Below are 22758 nucleotides of genomic sequence, written 5' to 3' on the forward strand. Positions count from 1 at the left end.
TGGGTAGACCATTCAGCCCAGGTGTGGGGAAACCCTGTTCGTTTTGGGCCAGAGTGTTGACGAGTTGTCAGCCATTGTGCCACAGCAATTAATTTGAGTCAGTATTTGGATAGAATGTTGGCTCACCTGAATTTTCAGCTGTGCTGACGCTAAATCAGGCCACTGGAAAAGCACATGAGATTATTCTCAAATGTAATTGCAGGGCTAGCCTTTCCTCACTAACAACCAGTTGAGTGGTTAACATAGGGTCAGTTTTAAATAGTGATGCACCGATATGGCATTTTTGGCCGATGCCGATATCCGATATTTTCCTTGCCAAAAAACCTGATACCGATAACTGATATTTAACATTTTAGCGGCCTTTTAAGCATTCTAGTACAGTTAAATAGTTAACACACACACACTGACGCAGCTGTCTAAGGCACTGCATCTCAGTGCAAGAGGCGACACTACAGTCCCTGGTTCAAATCCAGGCTGTACCACATCCGGCCGTGATTGGGAGTCCCATAGGACGGCGCGCAATTGGCCCAGCGTCGTCCGGGTTGTAAATAAGAATTTGTTCTTAACTGACTTGCCAAGTTAAATAAAGGTTACACACACACACACACACACACACACACACACCACACTGACCAAAAAGTTATTTTGTTGGCATTTACGTTTGTCCCCATTACCAGTAAAACATCCAAACCTATTTATTTCACTTACTTGCTGTGCTGTTGCGTTGTTCATTTGTTCAGTCGTTTCATTCTCAACCAGGATTTCTATGGAACGCCGTTTGGGTCTTTGCATGTACACTATTTGTCATGTCAAATAAGCTTGTTGACCAATCAGGACCTGAATATGACTGCACGTCACATAATAATTTAACGTTAAACTAGACATCGGGCCGATACCAATGTTGGCATTTTTATCTAATATCAGCCAATTCCGATATGTTCACCGATATATCGTGCATCCCTAGTTTTAAATAATTTGATAAATGGGGCATACCTTAAGCCAAAAGGGAGGACATTGAAATTATACTGACCCTGTGTAGAATGTCCACTTTGTACGTTCTGAATATTGTATTTGTTTGATTATGGGGTTTACACCTGTCCTCTACAAGGTTTTCAATCAGCTAAACCCTTGTCTTGTGACGAATGGATACTTTTGTAACTATGAATGTTTTCTTGCACCACTGCCACAGACACAGTTGGCTACCGGACATTTTAAAAGCAGCAAGAAAACAAATTAAACGTGCATTATCTAGCTAGCTCGTAATTAACAATATATTCCAATATTGTAGAAGTGTTAAATAGCTAGCGTTAGCTCGTTAATTTGTAAAGAAGAACATGGCTAACTTAGCTAACGTTAACGTTAGTTATGTTGGCTATAATGTCGTTACACATTAGCTAGCTAACGTAGCTACTGTAAGTAACTTACCAGTCGTATAGTCCCTCTACCACCTTCTCTACTATCATGGACAACACCTTCTACTCCAGCTGGTTCACATGAATGGTTTCTCAGCTCCCTTCTTAGCTGCCGACTTAATGTCGGACCACTATTTTTTACGACGGAGTCAATGTCCCTTTCCATACCCCCGACGTCAAAGACAGATTCTCCCATCCTCTCTTTTTGGTCACTGCAGTGACCCGGCAGTTTTCGAGTGTCCCCAACAACAATCTTTTTCCTGGCTGCTATTTCCTCCACCATCTCTTCAAGCTCTTGTTTGCTGAAGTTTTTATTGTGCTTTCCTTGGTAATCCATTTTTGTTTTTGATATAGCTAGTCTGATGGCAAAATAAATAAATCTTGAGACATAAAGCAGATAAATAAATGTAATAAAATGTAAATATCAACACTTTATTATAGTGGGCCAAATCCTATCATCTCTGTCAAAAAGACTTATTTATTGGTTTCAAGCATGTCATTAATGTCAATGCCACATAAGAAGATATTTCCAAAGTTCTTAGGAAAGATATTTATGAAGTTCCTAAGAAAACAATGAATTCCTAAGAACATTTTGAGGAATTGCACTTACTATCTTATGAACTTCTTATTTTTTTCCTTAATAATGTTTTGTGAATCCGGCCCATGGTAAGCAGAGCTAACGCAAAATAGCAATGAGAAAAAGAGGAGGATGACTTAGTGGAAAAGGCTGAAGGAGAAGAAGAACGAGACTATGCAATAGTATAGCGATAAAGGAGTTGAGAGCAGTCACGTTTTGGCTTCCGATGCAGGTGGCAAGATGACATCTCTGGTGATAACAGGCACTTAGCTCTCACACTCTAGCACCTGGAGCACTCCCATTATGCACTTCTACGTTGGCACAGAACAGCACTGGAGGTCAAAGTATTGATTCCCCAACAACCGGCTGTCCAGGGAGAGAGTAACCACAGAAACCCAGTTCTGGGATGTCCTCATCACGGGGCATGACACAACCTTTTTCTCAAAGTGACGCAGAAGGGGGACTGAGGCTCTCAACCACACTAACACACACCATGCATACATACACACAGAAATGCATACATCCACTTGCTCTGACACAAACACACACTGACCCACACCAATCACTTGAAATCTTGCTAAAGTCTGACAGGGCTAGTTGTTAGGTGGCATCTCCACCAGGGAGCAGAGCCCAGAAAGAAAAGCACTTCTGTGATTCAAAGCCCTCTTGCTCGGTAATCACTCCCATGTCTCACTGTTGCCTTCAGCTCCCCCCAATTATCGCTGCGTCAGCCGGTCCAGCCGAGTGTTAGGGACACTAAAGACTGGTCTATTTTTAGAACAAATGGGGCCACAGCTTCTGTCCCTATCTGCTCACAGACACACGCTGACAAACTGTGAAAGGAGACTGATGAATGCGGAAAGTTATCGGAAAATGGAGCAATCTATGGGCTCACACAAACACACACTTGCTGTACACAAAGAGATACACACACACACTTTCTCACAAACGGTAAGGCTCAGAGACGTGCACTTTCAGGAAGGTTGCAGAATCAGTTGGGTGTCGGTCGTTTCAAGAGAATGAGGACGGTCAATCCTTTCTACCTATCTATGATAGCTCTACTATCACAGACAGTGTTTTATGGACTCGTGGTTAGAGGCTTGGCTGAGTACAGAAAGACAATGTCATCCTTTGTTGACAGAGTTAATATGCCCTAGATGAGACTGGTACAGTAGCTGGCTGCTCTGAGGAGGATCAATGTGTTTGGAACTGTCCTGGGATCAGAAACCAGGGTTGTATAACATAACATTGCATGACATGCGTGGTGTTATAGGCTGTTCTGAGTACAAAGGCATCAAACGAAGTGGACCAAAGCAGCAGGCTCTAGGTCAAAATGAGAGGGGAGAAAGCAAAGTGACATGGGGAGAAGAGAGAAAAACAACAGAAGTACAGCCAAAAAGACTGGCGATTTGAGTTCAAAAGACATTGAGGAATGATCCGAATTTGAAAGAAGGATGATTGAAGAAAGAGAAGCAGAAGAAATAGCATTGAGAGAGAGAGAGAGGGGGAGGTAGAAAAATGTCAGAGTATCCGAAAGTGGAAAAAAAGAGGATGGGGGGGACCTGCTTTTCATCTCTCCCTGATGAGTGAGGGGCTATTTTTAAAACCCTTCATCTGTCTAATCATTCCTCGGAGTTCTGGCGTTCATCTTTCGCCTCTTGTCTTTAGCGACCGTCACTCGTTGTTTGGCATCCTCGTTTCCATTGAGTTTCTCTCTCTTTCAAACAGTTTACTGACAGTCTCTTGCCCTCCCCTTTTTTATGTTTTCTCTCTGACAAGCGAAGAGGGGAACGACTGATGCGATGCAAAACGAGGTCCCCCGTTTATTTCCAAAATTGAATTATTTCTCTCTTCCCCAAACAAAGTTCATAAAATAGTCATGAAATGATATCTGAATCATAGTGACTTGGTCGTTTCTTGGGCCCTGCTCTCGCACTCTGTTCTTACATTTGCATGAAAGACACTTTAGAGTGCCAAGGACATGGACGTTGATTAAGGAATCTCCCCGCATCTCTGATTCAGAGGGGTTGGGTTAAATGCGGAAGACACATTTCGGTTGAATGCATTCCGTTGTGTAACTGACTAGGTATCCACATTTCCCTTCTAACCTGGCCCTCTTGAGGGCAACTGGCTTCAAATATTTAATTCATATAATGTCAAAACCCCCCTCGCCTCCTTCCTCCAGGCAACGTTGGCTCTTTCTTTCTTTCTTTCCGCTAGCTATTTGTCTGATGCAGCCCTCCCTGGTCCCCAAAGTGGTTCTGCTTGGCGACTTTGGAGTCGCCTGTGGAAATTCCACAGATGTCAGCCAAGAGAGAAGAGAAGGGCAGAAATAGAGTTCAGGAGGGGCAACGGAATGAGACGCTAAGACCATAAATTGTGTTTCCAAGAGAGGCCCACGCCACCTCCCCTCTCACTGTACCCTATTGCCCAAAAGGCTACACCCTCCGGTGCCGAAGAAATATGAATGGGAGTCAATGACTGATATGAATGGCATTGTGTTGGACACAGGTGGACATGCGCGCGCACACACAAACACATACGCTTGCACACAGACACACATACGCATGCACTCAGAAACACACACACAGCCAATGGATCCCCCACCCTTCATGAGCGATGCCTCTGCAGGTCTCTACTGCACACAGAGTAATGAGATCTTTGGGCCTGTGGAGCCCAGTGCATTTATCACATGCTCACACTTAATGGTCCCTCTGCCACGGCTTTAACGCCACGCCTGCTAGCCGCCTGCTACAAACAGGACTGTTTATCTCCACCGTCTCTCTGCAGCTGTGTGTATGTGTGTGGTTGGGAGTGTACTGTCTTCATTGTTGATGATCACTCTCTCTCTTTCTCATGTGGTCTCTCTCCAATGCACTCCTCTTTCTTTCTATCCTGATGTCATCCATCTCTATCTCTCCATCCCTCCTTTCTCTCCCATTTTCCTCTCTGTGTCTCTTTTCTACGAGAGAAGGTTATTTTGGTGTTTGTCCTTCAGCGTGACACCAAGCACACGCAGTGAAAGATGGCTGCTGGATTAGCTGTCATGATGAAAGCTTATCCCAGTTTTTCTCTCACGGTCCAGTGCCGTGTTTCAAGGCACTCTCTATTTTAGAGTGAACACATTATTTCCCTCTCTTTCTCTCTTTTTCCTTCTCACACACACACTTTCTTTCAAATTCAAATTATTTTATTGAGAAACATTGCATAAATATTAAATATTGCCAAAGCTTCAATGTATACAATATATTTTTTTAAAGAAAGTAAACAGCTTCTCTCTCTTTGAAGGACTTTTAAGAGCAAGCATTCACAAAAAAAAGTGCATTGCTTTGTTGTATATCAAGACAACTGAACTGATATGATTTGTGTTGTCTGTAGTCTCTACCAAATTCAAATCCATTTTAGGCCTATTGAGCCAGAGGAATGATCTTGCATTTTTTAATCAGGTTTAACTCTGATCAGCCCTTTTTACCTGGTTTTCCTCTCACCTAGAGACCATTCGTGATAAACAGTCTTATGCGTTTCGGGTTAACAACACGCCTTGCCAGTTGGTACCCTGTAAAGTCTGTAAGATGCCACAACAATGTAAGAGCAGACACAATGATGAAGTATTTCATCACAGCGGAGAGCGCTAGGAAGCGAGCAGGCGAGGCCGTTGCATTTTACGCTGCCTAGCGCCGTATTCAAAATGGAGGGCTTAAGAAGTGCACAGATAAATCCCATTGATTCATAGCGTGAATTTGCATAGACTGCGGTAAAATGGAAAAGCACTCGTACAAAGCGATCATTCTATTGTGTCAGGAGGATATCGGGAAGCGGGGAGCTCTGCTTTGTACCTAACCCTCTCCTTTCTGCTTTACCTCTTTATCCTGGAGGGAAGGTAGTGCAGTCTGTACAGATGTTTAATGGCGCCTTTGAGATTCTCCAAAGCCTCTTTGTGAAAGTACATTACTACAGACTCAGCCATGGCTGGTCATTGATTCCTCCACCCCCCCTCCCTCCCCACACCATTCTGTTAGATCAGTGGTCAGGCCATTTCTCTATTTTAATGTGAGGCAAAAAGTGATTATCCATCTTTTGAAACAAAACGTGTTTTATGGGTTTCCCTGTTTCATCTCATGTTTTACTAGATTTGGTTTCAAGGCTATTTATTTCTACTTCTATGACACAACAGGCAAATGCCTCTGTTGCTGAGCACAAAAGCCTTACGTTGTTAAGTGTGAAACACCAAACAAGCATGGCTGAGAAAGAGAAACGGAGAAAATATGCATTTATAATCGCTCAGTGTTTGTTCGAGCTTTAAGTGTTTATGGAAAAACAAGGATAACACAAGAGAGCGACAGAATGAGAGAAACAGACACCGTTGAGAAAGAGAAAGCGAGACCCGGGGAGAAAAACCAAACACACGCACAAGACAAAACACAGACATCACATTATCCTAAAATGATCCTGTCTGGACCTGGCGGTTTCAGGTGTGCGTGGTGGAGCTGACGCTGTGATGCTCAGAGGAAAACGCTAGCACTCATCTTTTTAAAGGGCCTCCTAATGATCCCTGAAGGCTGCCTGGCTGGGTACTGGCCCTCTGTGGGGAGGAAATGGAGGAATTAGCACAAAAGGAGACGCCGCCCACCAAAGCCGCTGACCACTGGGATATTCCCAGGTCGTGCCAGGGTTCCGTGACAGATCTCGTTTCTGCCGCCAAAGCAGATACTTGGATTTTGGCAGGTGGGTGGCGACTGGCTAGGAGTAGATTGGCAGCTGACTTGCTTAGCGAAGGGGATAGCCATGTCCTACAGATCATCAGAGAACGGGAAAGAGCAGTGCAAGGCACACACACACATGGAGCTGAACACTGACATGTAACACACACACACACACAGATAGCGGCACCTTGCATCAATTCACACACAAAAACTGACCTATAGCAGTAGATAGGTACTTCAAGCTTCATTCATGAAGGTTACTCAAGTTCAACACAAGCAATGGTCAATACCATCTAATCAGTGTGGTTCCTGTCGAAAAAAGTACTTTTTATTTTGCATAGAACATGCAGCAATTGATTTGTGCTACGGACAACATTGATGTCTCCAAGCACAAACAACTTTCTCGGAAGCAGAAGCGTATGTTATACCATCAGTTATTTTAATGACCACTCATAATGCAACTGTGTGCATTTAGATGACATCACAGGGCACGTGTACTGCATTTGTTTAATTTTCAGGCTCAGGTTCATTAAACCCATCTTTAAATGTACCCATGCAGTTTAGAAATGTTAAACATGATGTTTAGATGCCTGGATCTTGGATATTTCAGTCAATATATCAATGGCACACTTTATTTTGGTGCACTTAAGGGTTTGGTTTACAGGTCCCAGTACAGTTGCAAAAGTGTATTTGAATGATTGCCAAGCTTCTCACACACTTGCTGCTTTGCTGTGTGCGTGTTTGATAAGCCCTGAGTGTAATATGTTAATGCTCGCTGAAGATTTTCCACTGATATTCTCAACCTTTTACAGGACATTACGTTAATTTAGCGAAATGCTTTCACACGTCCGCACACACAGGACTAGATAAGCTAATTAGATATCTTTGGGAACAGACTAAAACTCCTCTTCATACTTCGTAAGAGGCTGTTGCTATCAGCACCATTCCAATGCTATCCTTCCTATCCCTTAATTTATGTCTCTGCCAGTTGAGATCTGACCGTTCCAAGGCTAATTTGCGTTTTGCTAGGGTAGAGTCTTGTCAACACACCCCCGTCTCTGCTAATCTGTGAGCCACGGTGTCTGCCAGGGTCCCGTAAAGTTCACTCATGTTAGCAGCCACCAGCACCATTAGGGGCCCACCACAGCTTTTCACAGAACCTTTAGGCTGTTGAAAGATTTCCTTGGACTTTCTGCCACGGGTAACTAAGGGCAAGAGAAATACACCAGACGGTATTAGAAGATTACGGTGTTTTGTCACATGACACTGAGATTCTGTCTTTCTGCTGGAACCGTTTCAGGGAACAGAACAGAAAACCGTAAAAGAACGAAATTGTTTGATGAACAGAATCAGAACCGAGAGTGATCTGTACTGTTACGGAACAGAACCGTTATTTTAAAATCAGTTGAACCTGTTAATAATATTCCGGGCATTTTTTTTTCAGTCACACAAAATACGCAACAAAGTGCCTATGCAAAGCCCTCCCTCTCACTCAGAAATCTATTCCAGTGTAGGGAGAGATTTTTAATTGGAGAAGAATGGATTCGCTTTTTCAATGCTAGTTAAAGGATACTATAGTTAACACGCTTGACATTGGATTTGTTAACTACAAAAAGGTAAGATATATTTTTAATTCCGGTGCCGCTCTGCACACACAAGCTTGTTATCGTTAGCTCTGGTCTAATGTTAAGCCAACTCTCAGAAATACAAAGACATTCAAAGCTTGTCCATAGAAGCCGCTCCTCCGTAGGTATAATATTGTTGGCCTAATTTAGGTCATGCATGTCATAACAAGATGCCCAATGCTTCAAGCCAAGCCTCCTCATTCACCCTCTCTTGCTCTCTCCCCACCCGCAAAATTTCAGTCACATCTCGCGCCTTACACTTATCTGTCCATCACGCATATAAACAACTAGGCTATAGCTTGTGTCTATCCACACTGATTCGTGAGTAAATGTAATGTCAAGCTTAATGTAAAAATAAAGATTTGAGGTTTAAAAAACAGAAAGGAACTATATAAATAAAATGTTCATTTTTTGGAGTTTGGGCCTGTTCAGAACTTTATTTTGTGGGTCGGAACTGTGGAACTAAAAAAAATTAAGCTTCTGTTCAGAACAAAGCTATTTGGAAAATAATTTTGCTTCCAACCCCTGCTCTCGATTGACCGTACGTACGTACGTACAGTTGAAGTCAGAAGTTTAACATACACTTAGCTTGGAGTCATTAAAACTCGTTTTTCAACCACTCCACAAATGTCTTGTTAACAAACTATAGTTTTGGCAAGTCAGTTAGGACATCTACTTTGTGCATGACACAAGTTATTTTTTCAACAGTTTACAGACAGATTATTTCACTGTATCACAATTCCAGTAGGTCAGAAGTTTACATACACTAAGTTGACTGTGCCTTTAAACAGCTTGGAAAATTCCAGAAAATTATGTCATGGCTTTAGAAGCTTCTGATAGGCTAATTGACATCATTTGAGTCAATTGGAGGTGTACCTGTGGATGTATTTCAAGGCCTACCTTCAAACTCAGTGCCCCTTTGCTTGACATCATGGGAAAATCGAAAGAAATCCGCCAAGACCTCAGAAAAAAATTGTAGACCTCCACAAGTCTGGTTCATCCTTGGGAGCAATTTCCAAACGCCTGTAGGTACCACGCTAATCTGTACAAACAATAGTACGCAAGTATAAACACCATGGGACCACGCAGCTGTCATACCGCTCAGGAAGGAGACGCGTTCTGTCTCCTAGAGATGAGCGTACTTTGGTGCGAAAAGTGCAAATCAATCCCAGAACAACAGCAAAGGACCTTGTGGAGATGCTGGAGGAAACAGGTACAAAAGCATCTATATCCACAGTAAAACAAATCCTATATCGACATAACCTGAAAGGCCGCTCAGCAAAGAAGAAGTCACTGCTCCAAAACCACTATAAAAAAACTGACTACGGTTTGCAACTGCACATGGGGACAAAGATCGTACTTTTTGGAGAAATGTCCTCTGGTCTGATGAAACAAAAAATAGAACTGTTTGGCCATAATGACCATCGTTATGTTTGGAGAAAAAAGGGGAAAGCTTGCAATCCGAAGAACACTATCCCAACCGTGAAGTACGGGGGTGGCAGCATCATGTTGTGGGGGTGCACTTCACAAAATAGATGGCATCATGAGGCAGGAAAATTATGTGGATATATTGACGCAGCATCTCAAGACATCAGTCAGGAAGTTAAAGCTTGGTCACAAATGGGTCTTCCAAATGGACAATGACCCCAAGCATACTTCCTTTACAAGTTGTGGCAAAATGGCTTAAGGACAACAACGTCAAGGTATTGGAGTGGCCATCCAAAGCCCTGACCTCAATCCTATAGAAAATCTGTGGGCAGAACTTAAAAAACGTGTGCGAGCAAGGAGGCTTACAAACCTGACTCAGTTACACCAGCTCTGTCAGGAGGAATGGGACAAAATTCACCCAACTTATTGTGGGAGGCTTGTGGAAGGCTACCCAAAACGTTTAACCCGAGTTAAACAATTTAAAGGCAATGCTACCAAATACTAATTGAGTGTATGTAAACTTCTAACCCACTGGGAATGTGATGAAATAAACAAAAGCTGAAATAAATAATTCTCTCTACTATTATTCTGACGTTTCACATTCTTAAAATAAAGTGTGGATCCTAACTGATCTAAGAGAGGGAATTTTTACTAGGATTAAATGTCAGGAATTGTGAAAAACTGAGTTTAAATGTATTTGGCTAAAGGTGTATGTAAACTTCCAACTTCAACTGTATAAGCTAGGCTTGGGCGACATGTTTTGTGAATGGAAGATAAGGAGCATTTAGGCCTCGGTAGCATTAAAATAAGTCACGACATTAGGTGCCAATTGGCCAATTGAAGGTCAATGATTACGTTAAGCCTCAAGGTGGTCTTTCCAACCAGTGATAGTTACACTTTACAGTACCCTCAAGCTGTCCCTCTCCCATTTAAGATTATATTCTTAAGCCATGATCACCACAAATCAGATTTAAGAGCATGTAGCTTTTCCCCAAGGTCTTTAAGCTAATAGAGTGGCAAAGCCCCCAATTCTCCTTCCTTTGCTCCTGCATTGTAAAAACCTTTCACCCCCTCAATTCACTACAACCCAGAGGTCCCAGAAATTGAATTACAAATGTTTTTTCAAGCCCGTCTGAATCTATTCAAGCAGTGAAGAGTTAGTCTTGGTGTTGTGCTTACAGAACTTCTTTGTGGACCCTCTAGGTATACAGTGGGGCAAAAAAGTATTTAGTCAGCCACCAATTGTGCAAGTTCTCCCACTTAAAAAGATGAGAGAGGCCTGTAATTTTCATCATAGGTACACTTCAGCTATGACAGACAAAATGAGAAAAAAAATCCAGAAAATCACATTGTAGGATTTTGAATGAATTTATTTGCAAATTATGGTGGAAAATAAGTATTTGGTCAATAACAAAAGTTTATCTCAATACTTTGTTATATACCCTTTGTTGGCAATGACAGAGGCCAAACGTTTTCTGTAAGTCTTCACAAGGTTTTCACACACTGTTGCTGGTATTTTGGCCCATTCCTCCATGCAGATCTCCTCTAGAGCAGTGATGTTTTGGGGCTGTTGCTGGGCAACACAGACTTTCAACTCCCTCCAAAGATTTTCTATGGGGTTGAGATCTGGAGACTGGCTAGGCCACTCCAGGACCTTGAAATGCTTCTTACGAAGCCACTCCTTTGTTGCCCGGGCGGTGTGTTTGGGATCATTGTCATGCTGAAAGACCCAGCCACGTTTCATCTTCAATGCCCTTGCTGATGGAAGGAGGTTTTCACTCAAAATCTCACGATACATGGCCCCATTCATTCTTTCTTTTACACGGATCAGTCGTCCTGGTCCCTTTGCAGAACAACAGCATGATGTTTCCACCCCCATGCTTCACAGTAGGTATGGTGTTCTTTGGATGCAACTCAGCATTCTTTGTCCTCCATGGCGAGTTGAGTTATTACCAAAAAGTGATATTTTGGTTTCATCTGACCATATGACATTCTTCCAATCTTCTTCTGGATCATCCAAATGCTCTCTAGCAAACTTCAGATGGGCCTGGACTTGTACTGGCTTAAGCAGGGGGACACGTCTGGCACTACAGGATTTGAGTCCCTGGCGGCGTAGTGTGTTACTGATGGTAGGCTTTTTTACTTTGGTCCCAGCTCTCTGCAGGTCATTCACTAGGTCCCCCCGTGTGGTTCTGGGATTATTGCTCACCGTTCTTGTGATCATTTTGACCCCACGTGGTGAGATCTTGCGTGGAGCCCCAGATCGAGGGAGATTATCAGTGGTCTTGTATGTCTTCCATTTCCTAATAATTGCTCCCACAGTTGATTTCTTCAAACCAAGCTGCTTACCTATTGCAGATTCAGTCTTCCCAGCCTGGTGCAGGTCTACAATTTTGTTTCTGGTGTCCTTTGACAGCTCTTTGGTCTTGGCCATAGTGGAGTTTGGAGTGTGACTGTTTGAGGTTGTGGACAGGTGTCTTTTATACTGATAAGTTCAAACAGGTGCCATTAATACAGGTAACGAGTGGAGGACAGAGGAGCCTTTTAAAGAAGAAGTTACAGGTCTGTGAGAGCCAGAAATCTTGCTTGTTTGTAGGTGACCAAATACTTATTTTCCACCATAATTTGCAAATAAATTCATAAAAAATCCTACAATGTGATTTTCTGGATTCTTTTTTCTCATTTTGTCTGTCATAGTTGAAGTGCACCTATTACAGGCCTCTCTCATCTTTTTAAGTGGGAGAACTTGCACAATTGGTGGCTGACTAAATACTTTTTTGCCCCACTGTAGATAACATTGCATGTCCTGAGGTGCTGTGTTTACGCTAGCTTAGATATGTGGGGTGTTCGAGAGTTTTGTAGAGTTTGCATAGAAAAACTGCAAATGACGAGTGAATAACAGTGACGTAAGTACATGTGAATGAACATTTGCTGTCAAAGCAGGGAGTAATCTAATGCTATGGAATGACACACACCCACCGTAGGCAAGCTCGTCAAATAGGAAGACAGCCTGAACCGAACCAAGTTAGTCTTTGTTTTTGCCGGATGCGGATCTCAAATTTGTCTCTTCCCCTCTCTAACTAACTAACAAACTCACAAATGCCGTGACTCCTTGATGTAGCATGATGCCCTCCCCTACTATAATTTTTGCCTTTGACTTCAAACCAGGTGTTACCCTCAGCCTTTGCAGTAATATGGGTTGCAAATGAGAGGAAATGAAGCAATTCCCTAAACTCTAAAGTCTCTAGATCTAATAACAAACATGAGTGCATCGACCCGTGTTGTGGTCTGTATATTGGAGACTATTTGTCTGTGTGTCATTGTAACCCCTTTTAACCAAGGCACCGTTTTAGTCTGCGGGAAACGATCCCCGATTCCATAGTTTTTTTTCACAGAGCAGAGAGTACAGTAAAAAAAAAAGACTGAAAACAAATTGGACTGGTCCCTCGAAAGAAATTACACACTGTTTGAGGAGCCACATTCCCATGCATTGACAAACCAAAAGTGCAGGGGAGGTTTTGGGACTATGATGTACATAACAGAGATGTATTTAGGTAATTGTGAAGCTGGTGGGTGCGTGCGGAGTGATTTTCATGGACCATAATCAGTCTCAGCTTAAGTGGGGTTTTCCGATTGCTCCAAAACCCCTGGTGTGCGCCAGTGACCGCAGTGAGAGGGTTGAGAAGTTGAGCGGTAGGGTGACTGACACCCATGCCTCTTGTGGAATGTCAGGGGGAGAGCCATATCTCCTCTTCCTTTTTAAAGCCTGCACATCCTTCCAGGATTTTGCTTCATAGTTCATTCCTGCAGTTGGTCCCCTTTCCACATAGGGAAGCTAACTTTTTGCTTGAACAGAATAACCTCTAGTTACACTCTCCTCCATATGCATTTGGACAGTGAAGCAACACATTTAACTTTATACTCCAGCATTTTGGATTTGAGATCAAACGTTTCGGGCCTCCCAAATGGCGCAGTGGTCTAAGGCACTGCATCTCAGTGCTAGCTGTGCTACTACAGATTCTGGGTTCGAGTCCAGGCTCTGTCGTAGCCGGCCGCGACCGGTAGACCCATGGGACGGCGCACAATTGGCCCGGCGTCATCCTGGTTAGGGGAGGGTTTGTCCGGCAGGGATGACGTTGTGGCAGGCCAGGCGCAGTGCATGCTGACATGGGCGCCAGGTGCACATGGTGCGTCTGGCTTCAGGGTTAAGTGGGCATTGTGTCAAGAAGCAGTGCGGCTTGGTTGATTTGTCGATCAGAGGATGCACGGCTCTTGACCTCTGCCTCTCCCGAGTCCGTAGGGGAGTTGCAGCGATGAGACAAGACTGTAACTACCAATTGGATACCACAACATTGAGGAGAAAAAGGGTATAAGTACCAAAAAAACGAAATCTATAAAAAATGTTTCATGTGAGGCAACGGTACAGAATGTCACCTTTTATTTGAGGGTATTTTCATACATATCTGTTTCACTGTTTAGGAATGAAAGCACTTTATGTACGCTACATGGCCAAAAGTATGTGGACACCACATCTCATTCCTAAATCATGGCATTAATATGGAGTTGGTCCCCCTTTGCTGCTATAACAGCCTCCACTCTTTTGGGAAGGCTTTCCACTAGATGTTGGAACATTGCTACGGAGACTTGCTTCCATTCAGCCACGAGCATTTGTGAGGTCGGGCACTGAGTTTGGGCGATTAAGCCTGGCTCGCAGTTGGCGTTCCAATTCATCCAAAAGGTGTTCGATGGGGTTGAGGTCAGGTCTCTGTGCAGGCCAAGTTCTTCCATACCGATCTCAACAAACCATTTCTGTATGGACCTCGCTTTGTCCACGGGGGCATTGCCATGCTGAAACAGGAAAGGGCCTTCCCCAAACTGTTGCCACAAAGTTGGAAGCACAGAATCGTTTAGAATGTCATTTTATGCTGTAGGGTTAAGATTTCCCTTCACTGGATCTAAGGGGCCTAGCCTGAACCATGAAAAACAGCCCCAGACCATTATTCCTTCTCCACCAAACTCTACAGTTGACACTATGCATTGGGTCAGATAGTGTTCTCCTGTCATCCACCAAAGCCAGATTCGTCTGCCGGACTTCCAGATGGTGAAGCGTGATTCATTACTCCAGAGAATGCGTTTCCACAGCTCCAGAGCCAAATGTCGGCAAGCTTTACACTTGGCATTGCGCATGGTGATTTTAGGCTTGTATGCGGCTGCTCGGACATGCGGCTGAAATAGCCAAATCCACAATTTGAAGGTGTCCACATACTTTTGTATATATGGTGTATCTCGTATTTAAACAAATTCACTTAGTGTATTAAAGTAGTCAATACTGTAGTATTTGTTCCCATATTTGTAGAGTTTGTAGAGTCACAAAGTTTATTTAGTCAGGAATATGGACCAAATACTAAACTTTTGATTGTTAATCTCTGGTGACAGGTCTTTATACATTTAGAACACTTAGCATAGCAAACAGAAGCAAACCGCTTAAATCAATCCAAGATGGCTTCAGCCGTCTCCTGTTGCGGCTTCATACAATACTTCTGATCTCTTGCAATATCTCCCCACAGTTGTGACTGCCACAACCCAGGCAGGCGCCACCACAATAGAGAACCAGTTGAAGAGCTAGAGTGAGTTTTTGTCTCAGGGGTCTATGTCTCCCAGCTGGGAGCTCTTAGCAGTGCTGTAGCAACCACTCTATTGGAGAAAATGGGAATGCATGTTCTCACTTTTAGCTCCTTAAGTCGCTTGCGAGGTCAGCTGAAGGTGGACTGAAATCAGCTGGGCCTTAGCTCACACAGTCATACTATATTTTTTTTATTTAACCTTTATTTAACTAGGCAAGTCAGTTAAGAACAAATTCTTGTTTACAATGACGGCCTAACCCGGCCAAACACTCTCCTAACCCGGACTACGCTGAGCCAGTTGTGCGCCGCACAATGGGACTCCCTAACACGGCCGGTTGTGATATAGCCCAGGATCGAACCAGGGTCTGTAGTGACGCCTCTAGCACTGAGATGCAGATCCTTAGACTGCTGCACCACTCAGGAGCCCTATATGACCTTGGCTTACCCAGAAAAAATATACAACATTGTTTCTTTTTGTTTTATGATATTGGCCTGGAAAACAACATTGCAGTTACTACAGTACCTGTGATGGATCGTACTGATTATGCTAGTCAGGGGGGGGGGAGTTTTGAACACTTCCCCTCTTTGTGTAATGTGATCACAAACATTATCTCAGACTTACTTTCCCAAACATCGATTGAATGACAACTCAGGTTGCCTCATCATCCATTACTTTCTCTACAGTCTGACAGTAGTGAAGCAGTAGGTATTTAGTGTCTGAGTGGGTGTAATCCTTTAGAGTAGAGAGGCTACTGCGAGCCACGCTGTAAACACGACTAGACGCTAATCGTTATAATTTATAGCGGGGGGCCATGACTGGCTGACCTCGCGGCTAAGCACAACACCTGCTCGGAATCTAAACGAGAATGGCATAGGCTAATTGATATTGATGGCGAGTGCTCCTGTTGTTTGTTGACTTTGGGTGGGTATATAGTTAGCGCGGCATGCTAACGTCCTGTCTCTAGTGTGTGTAGAATCAGGCCTAACTTAAGGATTCATTTCCTCTTGCTAGCAGCATTCCTCCCAGTATTCCTCATGAAAGAGTCAGAGAATCAGAATGATACCCAAGTATGTTACCCTAGTAATTGTAAAACATGTATATCTTGCTCTGTGCAATCTACTTGGTTTTTAATGTGGGACTGACTCATTAAAAATGTAGATGAATGCATCTCTATGGTCCATCGGACTGATGTGTACTGTATCTCCGACAGAATGACCTTTCCCACAATCACTCTGGTTGTGTGTCTTAGTATGTTAGCACTCTAAGAGGCAGATGTTGACATTAGCAGCCGTTAAGACCATCTGGGTTCCAGCCTGAACTGTTCGTTCCTCATTGATATTGTTTTGACGAAAGCAGACAGCCTGAAGTTGATCATTAATATTTCTGACTAAACAGCCTGGTGTCAGTCTGACCTTGGATATTTATTTATTTTACTTATTAGTGTTAACATTTTGATTAGTTTGACGAGTTCTGGACTGCTGCCGGTGTCATGAGTTGATAGACCAGAACATATACACAATCACATAAATCAATTGTCCTGTGAGATTTATTTTTGTGCATTACTTTCCAAATTGTAATGATGAATCCATTTTGTTTTGCTCCCAGATCTGAGCTCCTGTGTTACCTTTAAATGCCATTACGCTATGATGAATCATAATGGTAGCTTTTTGCTTAGATAATGCACGCTAAAAATGCATCTTTTGTCCTGAAATTGTATCATTCAAATAATAGACTTCGATTCCTCAATGTGTTCATTATAGTCGATGAATATGTGAAAACCACTAGCCAATTGAGAAAATGTCCTAAGTTGAGCAATTACATATTTGACAGAACATTTACATATCTGCAGTATGAGATATGAAATGGGTTTTCATCATGTAGAGTCAAACAACATGTGTTTGTATTCTGACCCCTTTTCATTTGACTGAACTGAATTCCTCTCTTCTCCTTCAATCTTACCTTCCACAGACAGGGCCCCCGTGGATCTGAGCTACACACCATGACTTGCTGAATCCCCACTTGCTGCTTACCCACCCCCCTTCTCCTCTTTGAAGATGGTCCCTCCGGAACGGACGAGGTGGCGCCTCCTGCTGGCAGCCCTCACACTCACTTCCTGTCTACTGTCCACCTCAGCCACAGCCCCGCCCTTCCCAAAAGACCTGGAGCCAATCAACGTTGTCCGATGGGAGCGTGAGTAGTCCCACCAGCCCCCTGATTGGCTTAAAATTATTTTAAAGGCCAAGTGGTGCCATGTTACATATTTTTCCTCAGTGATATAAGGGGATTCATTTAGTAGCACGAGACTGGTAGTTAGAGTGCACTAATATGATGTGACATATAGATCTACCACTGAGTTAGGGGAGGAAGACTGCTGTGGTATTTGTCTCCAGCAGCACGCAAGGAGACAGATTCCCTATTTGCGTTGCCTAAGGCTGGCTCAGAGCCCTAATGCTACCTTGTTAAAACATTGATGGACCAAAGTCAGGAATTCAGTCTGTATATTTGGCCTGCACAGGAGATGAGTGTGGATGAATGGCTTGTGCAAATTAAACCCCAAATAAGATTATGAACAGAGATGTACACTCAAAATGGCCATCATTGATTTTTGAGTGGGTGTTGGGCATTGTTTTCCTAAAGTACTCCACTATATGTGGGTCTATCGGCTACAGGAGGTATGGTTTACATGATAGTTAATGAGCCGGGCAGGTCTAATACATTATTGGTGTGAGAAAGGAGGATAAAGAGCGGCAAAGGAAAGAGTCGCTGAGGCATTGGCATCATGGCATTGAATGGGTGTTGGTTTGCTAGGTCAACAGCTTGGAATCTCGGAAAGAGAGGGGGACAAAGAACGAAAGGGAGTTTACAGTGTGTTATCGGTATGCACAAATCAAAGTCGAGGTAAAATGCTGAACATTTCAGACTGATATCATCGCATCTCTGTTGAATGTAGTAGGTAACACCTTGAAGCAGATCCATTGCGGATATATCTCCTGACTTATCGAACAGTGGAAACGACACCATCAGACCTACCTAGACTAACTGTGAGAGTGGACTTCTCAAGGGCATTTTGTTTAGGGTTAGAGCGTATTCGGCTCCTCACTCTGCAGGTTGCGAGCTGACGCCGTCTTTGCCATCGACGAAATGCCAACAGTCTTATCATTTAATGAACACTTTTGCCTAGTCATCAGATTTCCTGTTGTATTGTCCAAACAAAGCCTTTCGGGCAGATGAATTGAGTTTAATCGTACAGCTACAGTATATGCTTTAATAATTGCCATTATGCAAATTGCTTACGACAGAAATACAATAGCAGACACTTTTTAAAAATCTTAGCTCACTCATCCCAAGCCAAATAAACTATGCCTCTATCAAACCTCTATTTACCCTTCAGCAGGGTTGTGTTCATTGGGCACCAAACGGAAGAAAACAGACAATATAAGAAACCCTCACGTTTTCTCTTGCGTGCCTTAATGAACAAGACCCAGGACTGGACACAGACGGCTAGAGCAGGAGAGCAGGGACTAGCAGAGGTTTCTGTTCATTAACTTTCCCCTAGTCTGACCTTTTAGAAACAAGCCAGGCCTCCCGAACCTGGATACCGTTCACAGGAAGAACAGGACATGACTAGAATGGGAGCGTGCCTGACCAGAGAGTGACTGGTTTAGTTTAGCGACTGCAAACCTACACTGTATCCATTTATTGCCACAAGCAACAGAAAATACAACAAATACTACGTAATTAAAGATTTAAACACCAGAATGAGGCCTGTCAGGACCAAGCAGGATTACCAATTATAAATGACAACTTGAGATAGTAGTCATTCCCGTAAAGCTGTGAGCTGTCCAGGAGTTGGGGTCACGAATTGGAAAAATCTTGAAATATATGTGATAATTCAGCTACTCTTATCTTCAACGTCTCTCTCTCTCTTTTTGTAGACTCCTACCTGTACCCAGGGTTCCAGGGGCTGGTGTCGGACAACGACACAATCAGACTAGGCCTGGACTTCCAGAGGATGCTGAGGATCAACCACATGCTCTACATCGCTGCCAGGTCAGTCAGCCAATTCACTGCCTCCGTTCTGGTCCACATGTTAACAATCACAACCAATAAAACATCACTACCAGACTGACCAAACTAGAGTCTGTTTCCCAGACACTGAAGGTTTTTCAATGCAGAATCCGGGAAACCAACCCTTAGTTTGTTTTTATTTATGAGACTGTGCACAGAACACCATGACACTAAATCTTAATCTTTACCCCACAGGGACCATGTTTTTGCAGTAAACCTGACCACAGCTGGTGACGACTTCGTCCCCCAGCTGGTAAGTTACATAATCAAACATTCGATCAAACCTCACATGGCTATGCAAGATGGAATACGACATAATACAAGCAGGAACTAACATGACCATGTGGTTTATTACTGCATACTTTTGATTTAAAAAAATATATATTCTAAACACCAAAGTACCCATCATTTATTTGCAATGTCAATTATATTTGTTTTTAGAAGTACCGTAGCCTGGCCTCTTCTGAGTTTTCCTCACTAATGGACTAGCCTGCAAACAATGGCCCTTAGCTTGGCTGCTCCCCACCCGGAGGACCCTCGAGGGTAACCCCAATATGGCAGTAGTTCTACGTGGAAGCCCCTTTTCATATCAGCTTCCCAGAAACAACTTCTCCGGATGGGGTTGCGAAGTCGAGCGAGGCTCTCAGCAGGTAGATCCAAAGATTGCCCAAAGGTCACAGAGAGGCCTCTGACCGGTTATGGCCACATGAACGCACTCTGTGATTGCATCAGGCTCTTTCATGTAACCCTATGTGTGGTGGGGTGGCGCTTTCTCTAGATGCCGGCTAAACCCGGCATTTGGGGTTCCAATCCGGTGATTTTTCATAATACTTTAAAATGACTAAAACCAAATGGAAACTGTGTATAAATGATAATAGACCTACATTCATACCGTTTCTTGACTGTGTCCAGCTCGCTACTAATCACCAAAATGAAAGCTATGGGAAAAAGGAACATTTTTAGCAAATTGAAGGCGAGGAAGTACAACCAATTTTCAATGCGGCCCTCCGGACCTTATTGAAGACCGAATGCCTGACCGAATGCCCCTGGTCTAGAGCATGGTGTGGTGTCATATTTTGTTTCCCCCCCTTTCATGTATTGCAGAAGCTGACATGGAGGTCCAAGGATGTGGCCAAGTGTACCGTGAGGGGTAGAAACAGCGTGAGTATCTTTCTCCACCATGTTCTATGTGTGTCTATGTTAAGGTCAGGAGAGAACACACTAGCTACTGCTTGGTATTCTTCAGTGGTAGAGTCGACTCCCTAGCAGCATAAGTGGGGGGCTCCCGATTGGCGCAGCGGTCTAAGGCACTGCATCTCAGCGTTAGAGGCGTCACTACAGACCCTGGTTTGATTCCAGGCTGTATCACAACCGGCCTCAATTGGGAGTCCCATAGGGCGGCGAACTATTGGCCCAGCGTCATCCGGGTTAGGGTATGGCCGGGGTAGGCTGTCATTGTAGATACTCATTTGTTCTTAACTGACTTGCCTAGATAAATAAAGGTTACATTTAAAAAATGTAAGTGCACCCTATAACATAATTAGATGGTTTCAAAGGCACCATAATTATCTTGTGAGGACGAGTAATGCATCAGCGCTATTTTATTATGGCAGCCTGTTCTTGTTCCAAATGTATTTATAGTACATGAGTTCCCAGTGATACTGACTGAGCCTATGTGTTTTTCCAGGATGAATGCTACAACTATGTCAAAGTGCTGGTACCGCGGAACGACGAGACCCTATTTGCTTGCGGCACTAATGCCTTCAACCCCACCTGCCGTAACTACAAGGTACGTGTGTGTGAGTTTAGGTGTTGATGTGTGCTGTTAACTTCTTTCATCAAACCTTTAGATTCGACAGAGCCATGATTGACGTTTGTTAATGTCACTCCAATTATAAAGCTGTGATTGCTGATTGGTGGGCATGCAGAGACAACGAGCTAGTCATTATCACAATGCCACAGTTTGGCTCTTCATTCACCCCCTCTTGAGTGCTAAGCCTTTGTGTGTTCAAACCTCTTGCATTGAGAAGGTATAATTGCTTCCCGAGCAGTCGGTTTGTTCACTCATGACTCACAATTGAATAAAAGTCAAGATGACATTACACATTTGTCTGTTTTTCGCATTCAATACAATTACCAATTCAATTTGCATACGTGCAATAGTGTGAAGTTATGTTGAAAAGGCAAGAAAGAGGACTTGTCATTTAATATTAGAAACTACTTAATTGGAGCTCATTGAAGGCAGAGTGAGGTGAAGCCAACCAGACAGATGTTGTTTTGTTTTTCCTAGCGTGTGTGTGTGGGGGGAGGGGGGGGGGGCAGGGAGTCCAACTCCTGCTTAGCCACAACTAGGAGACCGTCCCATGAGGGACTGGAGAGGCAGCCAGGTAATTTATGAGCGCCAGCGAGGGGCTAAACGTCCACAGCCGTGCTAGCAATAGCAATGGCTGTGTTAGCAATTCAGCTAATGTTGCAGCGGAGGTAAAGGAGTTAAGGGGTTTGTGCAGTGCAGGTTTCAGTCCATGCCCAGAGCCACAATGGCAACAGAGAACTAACAGTCTCCTCTCATTCCCACAGATGACCACCCTGGAGCAGGTTGGCGAAGAGGTGGTGGGTCAGGCGCGCTGTCCCTTCGAGTCGGGTCAATCCAACCTCGGCCTCTTTGCTGGTGAGTGGCTCAATTTGTAAATGTAGAATTTGAAATGAAATTTTGTCCGTAGTCCATTAGCAAATAATATGTTGTCCAAAGACTGAATGTAAGGCCTTTTAGGCAGGTCGAGACGGAAGCCTAGTCTTTTGGTTAAATCGATGAGTCATAAAAGTCTGTACCTAGCTTATAGTAAATATTAGCTTAATCAGTTGAGCATTCTTATAGCATTATTTATGAAAATGTTTTCTGGTATTTTACTATGACTTTATGTATTACTACTATACTATTGTACTTATTAATTACTATATTCTCTCTACTTACTTTATTTTTCAGGCGGGGATTTCTACTCTGCCACCATGACCGACTTCCTGGCCAGCGACGCTGTCATCTATCGTAGTCTTGGCGACGACAGCCCCGTCCTGCGAACCGTCAAGTACGACTCCAAGTGGCTCCGAGGTTGGTCACATTACTTTTGTGTCCTGGTTGGGGATGTGTAGCTCTTACACCACCAATCACCGTGTCATCAAGTCCTTAATTAGTTGGATCAGGTGGTAGTACTGGGTTGGAACAAATGCCTGAACAGCAGTGACTCCATCTCTGATACACCCCAGAAAAGTATGACTCACCATAATGACTTTAATTCAATCTCAACTCTCACTTTTCCCCTCTT

At 43.5% G+C, this 22758-nt stretch overlaps 1 protein-coding gene across 3 annotated transcripts in view; it reads left to right on the top strand.

Moving 5' to 3' along the window:
- Positions 1–22758, top strand: part of LOC139391821 (semaphorin-6D-like) — a 134069-nt gene that overhangs the window by 83314 nt on the left and 27997 nt on the right. For all 3 annotated transcript variants that reach the window (XM_071139389.1, XM_071139390.1, XM_071139391.1), the window contains 7 exons: positions 17339–17560; positions 19306–19420; positions 19634–19691; positions 20543–20599; positions 21126–21227; positions 22016–22106; positions 22422–22544. In XM_071139389.1, the coding sequence (XP_070995490.1) occupies positions 17425–17560; positions 19306–19420; positions 19634–19691; positions 20543–20599; positions 21126–21227; positions 22016–22106; positions 22422–22544 (682 nt within the window). In that variant the 5' untranslated portion in view covers positions 17339–17424. The remainder of the gene's footprint in view (positions 1–17338; positions 17561–19305; positions 19421–19633; positions 19692–20542; positions 20600–21125; positions 21228–22015; positions 22107–22421; positions 22545–22758) is intronic.

The sequence above is a fragment of the Oncorhynchus clarkii genome, chromosome 32 (genome assembly GCF_045791955.1).
Source record: "Oncorhynchus clarkii lewisi isolate Uvic-CL-2024 chromosome 32, UVic_Ocla_1.0, whole genome shotgun sequence".
NCBI classification, from domain to species: Eukaryota; Metazoa; Chordata; class Actinopteri; order Salmoniformes; family Salmonidae; genus Oncorhynchus; species Oncorhynchus clarkii.